Source organism: Micropterus salmoides, unplaced genomic scaffold (assembly GCF_014851395.1).
Source record: "Micropterus salmoides isolate LMB-PRFRI ecotype aquatic unplaced genomic scaffold, ASM1485139v1 Ms_hic_scaffold_1, whole genome shotgun sequence".
NCBI lineage: Eukaryota > Metazoa > Chordata > Actinopteri > Centrarchiformes > Centrarchidae > Micropterus > Micropterus salmoides.
The window spans coordinates 47,270,013-47,281,991 of record NW_024040040.1 but is presented as its reverse complement, the minus strand read 5'-3'; the positions used below and the strand labels follow the sequence as shown (position 1 = coordinate 47,281,991).

The 11,979-nt window shown below is 39.7% G+C and overlaps 1 protein-coding gene across 4 annotated transcripts in view; it reads right to left on the bottom strand.

Annotated features, from left to right (window-relative positions):
* Positions 1-543: 543 nt before the first annotated feature.
* map3k15 (mitogen-activated protein kinase kinase kinase 15) overlaps positions 544-11,979 on the bottom strand; it is a 30,251-nt gene continuing 18,815 nt past the window's right edge. For 2 of the 4 annotated variants that reach the window (XM_038731726.1, XM_038731742.1), the window contains 7 exons: positions 11,129-11,314; positions 7,873-7,978; positions 7,502-7,742; positions 2,797-2,939; positions 2,615-2,721; positions 2,429-2,505; positions 544-1,855 (listed from right to left, as the gene is read on the bottom strand). In XM_038731726.1, coding sequence (XP_038587654.1) covers positions 1,762-1,855; positions 2,429-2,505; positions 2,615-2,721; positions 2,797-2,939; positions 7,502-7,742; positions 7,873-7,978; positions 11,129-11,314 — 954 coding nt within the window. In that variant the 3' untranslated portion in view covers positions 544-1,761. The remainder of the gene's footprint in view (positions 1,856-2,428; positions 2,506-2,614; positions 2,722-2,796; positions 2,940-7,501; positions 7,743-7,872; positions 7,979-11,128; positions 11,315-11,979) is intronic. The other 2 variants (XM_038731735.1, XM_038731749.1) reach the window with 2 other exon arrangements.

Below are 11,979 nucleotides of genomic sequence, written 5' to 3'. Positions count from 1 at the left end.
ATTAATTATAATAATTGATCTTTTAAAATCCTGTCTAGCGCCACCATCAGGTCAAAGTTTTAATTCTTCCAATACTTTTATGACCAAATATCTGACATTTCCATCAGCCTCAGCTTTATGTTGTGTTTACTGCTAAAAAGCAAATATTAGTGTTCCAAAATGAAAAAACTAAACTAAACTAAACTAAAATGGTAAACATACCTGCTAAACATCAGCATGTTTGTCACTGTGAACGTGTTAGCGTGACATTAGCATTTAGCTGAAGTTACAGCCTCACAGACCCTCAGCATGGCTGTCAACTCTTAGTCTGGTAATCTGAGAGAGCTGAGAGACCCATAAAAAAAACTCCTAGCAGACAGTTCTCCCTGTTATTAACCCAGTATTGGAAGGTGCTCTTTAAATGCTAATTGTCACCGATCAATTGAACAAAACAATCTGGCAAAGAACAGCAGTAAAATGAGGTTTGTGTAAACTACCAGCAAGACACCATAGACTGTTCAATATCTTGGTGAGATTTTAAAGAAAGCGGGAAACAAATTCATTATTTCCAAGTTTATTGCAGCTATAAAGCAATCATGAAACAGACAAGCACATACCTAAGAGTTGGAATAAAAAAATAAATGCAGGTACACAGAGAAAAGAAAAGTTACTTCATAAAGAATGCAAATAAAATCTTAAACAACTAATAAATAACATGCATTCAAATGTAAAGGCAGTGACGTGAAGGCCGCCGGGATGTGTGAACATCTTAATGTGGGTACATTATATTTTTACATTACAAAAATTAGGCTTTCAGCTGAAATGTATTCGACTCCCACACAACAGAGCTCTCCAGTTTTATGTGGAAGATCATCATCGCACAATTTTTTAACAAGTATCCAGTAAATGATGAAGGGATTTATCCTGACTCAGTCTGCTGGGAGAAAGTTTTCATGGTTTATCATCTTGGCTGAAAACCAAGGGGATAAATGCAAAAGGAAGTCTGACAAGTCTATGAGTCACAAGATCTTGGAGAACATTCAAATGGTTTTGCATGTTTTGGGTAAATGCCAGTTCTGTAGAATTTATATTACTGATGATACGGATTTGAGATAAACTCATTTACAGATAAACAGGGCTGTGCTTGGATTAAATTTCCAAATGTTTTCTGGAACTTGCATAAACATCTTTCTGCTTTCCATCCCTCTGCTCAGTATGACAAATGATAGAGCACTTCTGACGTACAAGTACAAGAGGATGATGCGCTAATACCAGTTCAACAGGGTCATGTGTGTGGAGTAACAATGAAAAGAATGCAACCATATTTTGGCAAAGGTTTGACTGTGTAAACTATATTGAGAATCTGAATGGACACCACTGAACAGATTATGCTACAGAAGCAGTTTGAAAAGGTTTTATGGACATTTTGATTTATTTTTCAAAGAAAAACCTGCATTCGCTGTGAAAAATCAAGAGAGTATCACTCGAAACAGTTTCTGTGTTTGCTAAGATGCATTTTTCCTTACACATACACGTTTAAATGCACATACAAATACATGGAGTAGTACCTGTACTAATGTGCTTTGGTCTGGTCAAGTGTGACACTGTATGGCGATTTACAGTCAAACTAAGCTTCAGTCAGTCCTGTGCGTACAACGCAGACTACAACATGAGAAGGCACCGTGGAGAGGCACAAAGTAGAGACGGCCATGCAATGCTGGTAGTGTGCAGACGTGTTTCTGCAAAACAAGAGCCCCCCCGAGTTGTTGTCCATTTATCCCATCATGCATCATCTTCAGAGCGTTCATCACTCCTCAGCCTCTCTCGCTCTCGGTGCCGCTGGATGGCTCGCCAGATGCGGCAGTGGACTCCGCCCCTGAGGAAAAGAAGGATTCATCATTTTGCATAGTAAAAGAGAAAACTAACTTCTGTCCACTTTTAGAAAGGAAGATCTGGTTCAGCTACTCTTGGGAGCTGATTTAAATTCATAATATCTGTCTTAGATGGAGATCGACTTCAGAAGAAAGAAGACGGCTTCACAACCCATGTGTACTCTGGGAGAGGATCCTGACGTGGGCGCAGCAGACTGTTGTTGATGGAAGACCAACACAGAGGCTGTTTATAAGAAGAGGGGGATGAGTAGACTATTTCCTGCTACTACTACTGAATATTGTACCTGAAATCCATTAGACCTTGAGTCTTGCTACTAAGATTTACCCTCACCAAAACGGCCGCTTACCGTGGAAAGTTAATGTCAAAGAGACAACGATGCATCTGAAAACCTGCAGATTCTGTACATACGCGCACATACACGTTTTCAAGAATGATAATTCTGATGGAGGCTTGTTATTTTTTACCCATGCATTTTTAACATTTGTCAGCCACCAAGAGTAGCTTGATTTGATGTTCCTGTCTGCCAAAATTAGTTTTTAATATTAAGAGTAGATACCGTAGACGTAGACAGTGGAGGTCATCTTTGGTAACGTCGTTGAGAACGTCAGTCAGCGTGTATTCCTCCAGCACAAACTAGAATCCAACACACACAACCATCAGTTTGAAACCGCACGGTGTGCTGCGGTGTGCTTATGGACATAAAAGAAAAAGCTATAGACAGAAGTTCAAAAGTCAATTCAACCTTATCTATGGTGTAAGCGTCTGCCCCCTGCTCTTTCAGCCAATCGGTGAGCTGCTTGTCCGGCTCGTGGTCCGCTGGGATATGGAAGATGGAGGGAGGTGAGATTTCTTTTAAAAAACAGAGAGTTAGAGAAGAGAAGCACAAACATTATCAGTCAACCAATCATCAGTCAGTGTGTTTACCTGGTGGTCTGTGTCTGACTCTGACCAGCTCCAGGTCGTGTGTTCTCTGCTGCAGTGTGGCCTTCAGGACCTGCTGGTACTCCTTCTCCTTTTGCAGCAGCTCCTCCAGCAGCCTGCAGGGGGCACCACAGCAACCGTGACATCTGTTATAACAAGCACTAGATCTCACAGGTGTATGGCATGGAGGGCCTGGGACAGCTGAGCATAGATGAACAGAAAGCTATCAAAAACATATACACTGGTCCGTTCATCAGTCGTATGTAGGAATTTGAATCCTGCTAAAATTCACACAAATGGCCTACATGTCAAACAAGCTAATTAGCATATGACATGACATGAAATTAAACACTAGAACTGGCCTAGTCATGTAAATGATAAGTGGGGTAGACGATAATTGGGCCATTGGGTCTGATTCGCCCCTCGGAATCACTGTACTGGATATCACTCACCAAACCCAATAACAATCAAACAGAACGGAAGTTAACTTCGGGCTGGCAAAAGAAAAAAAGAAAGTGCTAATTGGGTGTGTTTCCATTTACTGGTTTGAAGCTGTTTAAACAAGGCTATGCAAAGCGCAGTTTTGTCAGAAGATGACGTTGCACATTGCTGTCATAAGGGCAAGCTGCAACCAGCTATGTTCCCGCGCGTTAGGAAATTTTCCGGGAAGACGCCCACAGCAGAAATAGCTAATCAGATGGAGTGAAATGAAATGTAAACTAAATCAGAATTTATTCTGCAAAGGTGTTTCCTTTTCCTATTTATTGCATTTACTCTTATTTGAAATAGACAAAAGTCACCTCAAGTGAGTGTAACAACTTTTTTTCGAATTTAGCCGTTTCCATCAACCTTTTGTAATACTTCAAAATGTGCATTAAAAAACTTGATGGAAACATGGCAACTGACAGCAAACTGATCGTGAAAAGTCACCAACGTGATGTGTATTTGCTTGCACTACAAAATGTATAAACCATGCTGATTCCATCCTCAAGTTCATCCACAGTTTTTTTCTCTGCACGCAGAAGTGCAGCCAGCTGACAACCACAGTCTGCCTCCACGCTCAAGTTCCTGGAACCACCACTCTGAAATTGTTTTGTATTTAGTGTGTGGTCCTGCATCTTGACTGAATCATCTTGTGTGTGCATGTTTACGATTAAAATCTAAAAAACCCTTTGATTCTGTCTTTGTGTCTGTGGTATCGCAGTAACATTTTTAAAATCAGATAAAGACTGTAGCTTGGGTCTCTGTGAATAGGAAAAGTAAAACTACTTGCTGCATGATCTTAAGATTAAAATAATGTATACAAATATCAATATCTAAATACATAACTGGAACTGGAAGTGTACTTGAATGTCCTAGTCAAGAACACAATACTATTATCCAACCATGCACTGTTTATGTAGCCTCAACGCAGTAGTACAGACACAAGGACATAATAACAAACATCTGTCAATCCACATTAAGTGAAAGCAAAATGAATGATTTTGGAATATAGGCTACTCAAAAAGTTGGTCAATTATGGTATTGAGTACTTTTAGTTAGTTATTTCCACCAATTAATGAGCCTGAATAAAGTTTAAAAACTCCTATATCAACCCTAAAATTAAATCTCAACTGACAGGCTAGACTAACCGTGACATATATAAATAAAAAAATTAAATGAATAAAGTGCATATTTCCTTTTTTGAGAAGAAATACAAAGGCACTCTTGAACCCTGAGCAATAAAAAGTGTTTAGTAACGCATGGCTGAAGAACAATTTGAGCCATGCACGCAGTTTCCGCAAGCTTTTATCAGGTTATGTGAAAGAACAAACACAGATTCTTCAATGGCAAAATATGTGACACATAGCTGCAATTGTGTGGCTGTAAGCCAAGAGCAAGTTGAGGATGCAAATGACCTTTAAAGTTTGTCTAAAAAAAGCTGGATAGATTTTGAGAGACCTCCTGAAATACACCTGTTCTAAAACTCCACAAAAGTAAAATCTGTGAATTTAGTTACTATGGCAATGTAGACTCTTCTGGAATCAGGGATCTGCTCAATGCCAACTGTTTTGGAGGTGTTGATATAATGCAGTATTCATATTTATCCTTTAGTTTCCGTTTAGTCCTGCCAATATAAAAACTGCAGGGACATTCCAGGCACTAAACAACAAAAGACGTGTTGAAGTTCACATCTATTTTGGTGTCAGGGAAAACTTTGGTAAATTTTATAGCTGCAATAGCTGCCTTTTCCACAGTATTCTATTGTTTGGGCTGGAAAGAAAATACAATCTGGAATCTGAAAGTACTAATACAGGAAGTTACTATGTTATCTGACACCTGTTTCAACTCCAACATTAACAGGACTCTACAGCCATGTTAGAGGCTCTGTGAGGCTGTACTTACAGTAGGCCCTTACTACTAGTAAGGCTACGTACTACTGCTACTAGTACTTAGGGCCTAGCTTGTTAGCATGCAAACATTTGCTATTTAGCACTGAATGTGAGGTACAATTGAGGCTGATGGGAATGTCAGGTAAGTTTTGGACATATTGAAACAGATGATGGCGCTAGATGAAGTCAGGGTGTCATCAATACATCCTAAGGGCAACAAGAATATCTCTGCTATGTCGCGATGCCATGTTTCTACAGTAGCCCGAACCGTGCGTTTTGTTCGAAAAGAACAACTAATATTAGTAGTAGTAGTAGTCGACTGGTTTATTACAAGGAAGAAAAGAAGAGAAATTTGGACAAATGGAGGACACACGTATTATTTAGCACAAGAGCTGACAGAGCGTGGAAAAGGAGGAGTGAGCGGTCACTCAAATTTAAATGATGTCGAAATACTCAGAATAAATTTTAATTTTAAATCTTTGTTGCAAAAAGTTAAATAAAGTGTACATGGGACCTGTAAACATAAAATTTGTAATATGGTTATAACGGTTAGTTTGCTGTCCATGTAGTGTAGATGTCTGTGTGTCTGTCATTCCGACTTAAGAGCACATGAACACACACTGAAGTCGGAAAAGAACCACTTCACAACTCGGGAAATAGGACCATCCGAGGAGCACGTGAATGCACTGTGAACTGCTGGTTGCAATTCACAACCCTCACCACTCACTAAACCTTTAAGTAAAGTGCGGCAAGTAGTTGTTTTTGTATCTAGAAAGTCTTTGTTTTGTTCAGGGCCTTTACATCTCCCTTTCTAAATGTTGAATTATCTCTGAGCTGCTATATTGTACTGTATTATTGTCCTACTTGTGTATTTTGTGTTGCCTTTATAGCCATAATGCTGTTTATGTGTTGGTGGCACGTGGTGATGGTGCAGTGGATAAGACACATGCCTTTGTTGTGAGAGACCCGGTTTCAAGTCCACTGTGACACCAATGTGTCCCTGAGCAAGACACGGAAGTGTCCCTAGTTGCTCCAGAGGTGTGTGACCTTTGACATATATAGCAGTTGTAAGCTGCTTTGGATATAAGAGTCAGCTAAATGAATAAATGTAATGTAGCTATAACTTCAGTAAGACTTTTACCTGGTTAAAAAGGTATAATAAAAAAAAATATAGGAAAGGTCAGGTAAGTCTTGTTGATTTTTCAGTTTAACTGCCATCTGCTGTAACGGCCCTGTGGATTTAGTGACAAACAACACTGACATGCAGCCATGGAAGAATTGCATTCTTGACATGCTTATAATTATCTTGACATGTGTTTTCAGGTTTGGGTGTGTGTCTTGTGCTTGCAGGTGCACATTCACTCCGTCAGCCTAAGTTATTCTTAGTGTGTGTGTGTGTGTGTGAACTGTTTGAGTGGCATTCCCACATTATTAAAAAAAAAGAAAAACTGCACCATACAACCAGAGGTGAAAAGAGTACTAAAATATTATACTTAAGTAAAAGTACTGTTACATTGAAGAATTTTTACTTAAGTACAAGTAAAGTCACTGGTAAATCTACTCAAGTAAAAGTAAAAAGTAGTTAATTTCAGAGTAAATGCTATGTTAAAATAACTTATTTATACTGATTTAATATCTTATTTATAGGCCTACTTATTATACTTAGGCCTATTTAATTAAATCAGTCTTTTGCGATTTAAAGAGGGCACAAAAACAGATTTTAGTTAATTTGACAGATACTTTGCCAAAGCAATGGCGCAAAACAATGTTAGAGTTTTTGCTTCATTATGAAACTGTGGCGGGACAGATTAGACTCTGGCGGGCCACACTGGGCTGGGAAAATGGGAAACACTGGATGAAATCATATCCCTATTTAGGTTACATTCAAACAGGTGGTAATTTTATTGGGACTTCTTAGGCGTTAGCATAATTAATTTTTTAGGTACATAGGCCTAAGCATAATTAACTAGTTACCAGTAGGTTATAGTTCCAACCAACATTAGCAATGTCGTGCACAGATGTCTTTTTGTCTAACTTAAGCAAAGCCTCTTACCAAACAATGAAAACTTCTTTTACCAACTACCCGTGGTACAAGCAGGGTGCGAACTACAGGGAGGATTGGCTACTCTTAATAAGACATGACATGCTATTTTTGCCATTTGTTTTTAAATCTTCCGTATCATCATGGATCATGCGTAAAATGAGGAGAGTCGGGCTTTATCCAGCCAGAGGGAACGATCACCAATAATCCACAGCGCGACTGTGACAACTTGTATCATTTCACACATCTTTGGCTTAATGTGTAAGTCTGTGTTTGTGCGTTTGTTTGCAAGTACCTGTTGGTCTCCTGTTTGAGCCGCCCCAGCTGTGCTCCCAGTTGATGATGTGAGCGTTGATGCTCCTGGGAGTGAGCCGAGTTCAGCGTGCTGGGCGTGGAGTGAGCGGGGTCAACTAACGTCCCTGAGTCGTCAGCAGCAGGAGCTAAAACAGGACCAAACTCTGTTTCCTCTTCATCCACTTCGTCTTCCTTCTCTGCTCCCTCACACTCAGATGCCGGGCCGAAGTGGGTCTGCAGCTCTGTCAAAGCATGTGTGGCACTGTGAACTCATTTCTTAATGTGGATATTAAGCAGGAATGTTTACTTGCAAACATGCAGATGAAAGACAGAAAGCTTTGCATGTGTCTGTGAAAGCTCTGACCCGCCCACCTGGAATGAGGATGGTGATTGCAGCCTGCACAGCTCGGCGGATGATGTTATCCATAGCAAACATCCAGTGGGGTTTAATGTGATGGTTCCTCAGGACTTTGTTTACCTGAAAACAAAGAGACAAAGAAACAAGGACAGATATTCAGACCTTAGAGTCTCTAACTACTGACTGACTTGAATTGTCAGCAACACTGCACTCTGAAACCCATTATTTTCAATGGCTTGTGCCACGCCAGGGTGGTTTGTTGCTGTGTCAACCAAAGCCCACGCACAGCGCACTGCATGGCAAGCTTGCGCGCATACTGTGACAAATACCCACATGGGCCAAGCCAAAGCACATAAATTAAAATGGTAGGGATATGTTTACTACCAGTGTCATGACACAAGTTTGTATTCATACAGAGACATCAAAGCGGTATCATGGAAGCGTATTCATTGTCTGGTGCGTGTAGCTTGTTGTAGGTAGGCATGTCTGCACAGAGCCTATTTTTTCATCACACGGACCCTAGCGGTCCCTAGCGGACTCAAGCAAGCAGAAAGTATAACACGTGCTTTAGGTGTGTTATGTGAAATAAATACAGGTAGCTTCAATGTTGCATGTTTTAAAACTAGTTTGAGCCTCCTCTGCTCCATAACTTTGTACTTCCACTACTAAGGAAGCTCTGTTGTTATCTTAAATGCAGTATTATAAATACACTGTAGTGCCTGCAGTGCAAATCACTTTGTATCTAAAAGGGCCATTAGAGTTCAGTTGGCTCCAAGATATGCAATCATATGTAATTCACAATTTAGACAAATTGGGAAGAAAACATTAACAATTTTGTTGTGTGTGTCCATTTGATATGGATGTGTATGCTGTTTACTATTACTGTCCCTATCTCCTCATTCGTAGCTGTCTCTCTGCGACCTCGTATAGTGTGAAAGAGGACCGAGAATGATATACAGTGAAGTAGAGGTAACAAGTAGAGAAGTGTAGCGAGAGCGGGTTAAGTGCGAAAGCTACCGATATTAGCCGTTGCTAATCCCCTCAACAGTTCGCCGTGTCCAGTGCTTGACTCAACAACGTAACAAATTTGGTTCACAATTCATTATTAAAGTCAAATCTGAATATTTAATTTTCCTAACAAACAAAGATTTTAATTGTAGGACAATACAATGCAGGTACAAAATCAAGGGCAACTGGACCTGGTTGAAGATACTCGAAGATGTTTTGCCTCTTTTCTTCAGTTCAAAGAAGAGTCTTCAAGTATGTTCAACTCAGTCCAGTAGGAAGACTGAGAATCTTGACTGTATTGATGGAAATATATAGAAGTAGTTTAATTCTGGATTGTAGTGTTAATTTTGTCAGCCATTTCAAAATTTTGTCTTAGTCCTGTGTCAAATGTCCTTGTTAGTTTTTGTCATATTTAGTCCACTGTATACAATTTATTTATCAAGTTTTTGTTGAATAAAAGTCTGGGTATTTTAGTCTGATGTTAGTCAAAAGAACATCAAAAGTATTTTAGTCTAGCCTTTAGCCTTTATTTCAACCATTTCACACATAGATAAAATGCTTTGTAAAATTGAATGTTATCTTTGTTCTCATTTTTATTGCAAAGGAAACGTTAACTTTTCTCAATTCCCAGCCTTGATATGCCGTTTCAAGTTCATAGAGTTTTTTTCCAGAAATCTTATGACCACATTGCTTGCCGTCCGATATAATATTTATAACTGTTAATAACTGTTTTTTTGACCGCCTCACTGTTTTTGAAATGGGATCAAATATCTAAGCGCCTATTTCTCCCCAGCATGTTGTGTTTATCACCAGAGTTCGCCTCCTTCAGACTAACATTTTTCTCCCACACCAGGAATCGCTGTCACACTGTGGGCGTGTCTGTTCTGCTTTGTTCATTTAGTTCTCAATCAGTCCTGTTATTTGTTGTCCTTTCTGTACCTGTTATTTAGTCTGTGTGTCTTGTTGGAGAGTCGTAGTATTTGCTTCTAGTTCCTTCTCTGCATCATTATTGTTTAGTCTGCTCGGTACTCTGTGTTCTAGTTCTGTTTTCTCATTTAGGTTTTGTCTGTTATGATTCCTGTGTTATAGTTGGTCGGTGTTTGTCTACATAGGTCTTGTTTACATAGGTTTCTGTTATTGTCTGAAGTTAGATTCTTGTCTGGTATTTTGTAACATGTGTTCTGTCTGTGTTGGTTATTTATTTTGTCCCATGTCTGCCTGTCAAGCGTCTGTTCCCCCAGTTATCACTCTGCCTGCCTGCCTGCCTCTCTGTTCCCCTTTGATGTCTCTGCCTGCCTCGTTTACCTTGATCCCTGTCACCTGTGCTGCTCCCGCCCTGCTCGTTAGTCCCTGTGTGTGTGTGTGCATATATACCTGGTGTTTCTGTTCAGTCTTTGTCCGGTCATAGAAGTGTTTTGTAGTGTGATATGTTCTGTCATGTGTAGCTCTGTGCTTGTCTCGTCTCTAGGTTATCTGTTTCATTTGGATTGTTTATTCTTTGGATGCATCTCTGCCAGTAAGTGTGCTCGCCTTTTGTTTTGCCACAATAAACCCTTTTGAACTGTACCTGCTCCGCTCTGCGTCCTGCATTTGGGTCCACCAACCTGCTCACCATACCGCACCCTGAAAGTCACCCCGGTCGGCCAGAAAAAAATACAGCTGAGTAAACACACTGTTCAAGTGAAAATTTAGAGGGAGAAAATATGGCCTGTAATATTTTGTCTCCTCATACTGACAAACGATTTTATTCACGTTTTTATTTTATCAATTACATTTTAGTCATTTTTCGTCAACAATATTGCATGTTAATATAGTCACAGTCAGTGTTTAAGTACATTGTCTCGTCATCGTCTCAATTTAGTCAGGGAGAAAAAGGTCGCTGACGAACATATTTCGTTTAGTTTCGTCTGACGAAAGTAACACTACTGGATTGGATAAACAAATCACAAAATTCACATCAACCTAACCACTTTCTTGATTAATTTCACAAGTTTTACTGAAATATTGCCTTACTACTATTAAGTGGATGTTTAACAATGTTGTTTTCAGTACACAATATCTCTTTGTATCAGCCTACAATAGTTTGCACATCTCGTCTTTTCCCTTGTATTCTGTGACCATGACAACCAGCTCTACTGTTTCATAATGTGCCAACGCCAATTACTCAGGCCAAATACCTTGTATAACAGCGCTTATGCTTGCATATATTGCATGAGCTTGTGTGTGTGTGAATTATTCAGCTGTGTATGTGTGTATCCTGACCGAGTCCTGGAAGCCAAAGAGCACCAGCTGGATCTGGTTGATGGAGGTGGAGTCGAAGTCCAGGTCCAGCTTGAGCTTGGAGATGGTGGCCGCCATGACACGCCTCTCTGGGGAATGGATGAAGTCTCGAAGGATGCAGATGATCTGCTTAATGTGTTCGACGGACAGCTGGAGCTCTTCACTACCCTGTATACACACACACACACACACACACAGATACAGAAATACAAATGAGTTTCAGCAAAGCTTACTGAGCCCATAAATATAATTAAGTATAAAATAAATGTCCCAATGTCAAGCCTTACAGTGATGTTAGATTTAAAGATTGGTGTAAGACTTGGCTGGCTGGCTTTCTGTTATATGATATAGTATTTCAAAAATGAAACAACGCTAAAGACACTGCACACTGACCATATATATATAAACTATCTGGTACAAATACTACTGCTAGGAATAAAAAGCCTCTTTAATTAAATTTGTCATCAAATCCCTTGGTGTAGTATTTCAAAACACATGACTTTTGCGCCACCCAGTGGTAGTATCAAAAACAAACAGTGGCAGACAGCAAGCAATGCAGCAAAGTTTTACGTGAAAAGGTCCAGTGATTAGAGTAGAGGGTACTAATAGGTACAGCTGAACTGATGCCATAAAAAATGTGACCTTACAGGAACTGTATAATGTCTTGATCGTGGCCAACTTTCACATAAACCTGAGCCACAGGCAATCCACTTGAATTGTTATTTGGTGCTCTACTCACATGATTGCATATTTAGTGTGGGCCATTTTTGCCATCTGGTGGTTGAAATGTTCTTTAGATTTCAGTATTCTGTTTTGTTACAGTATTTTGTGTG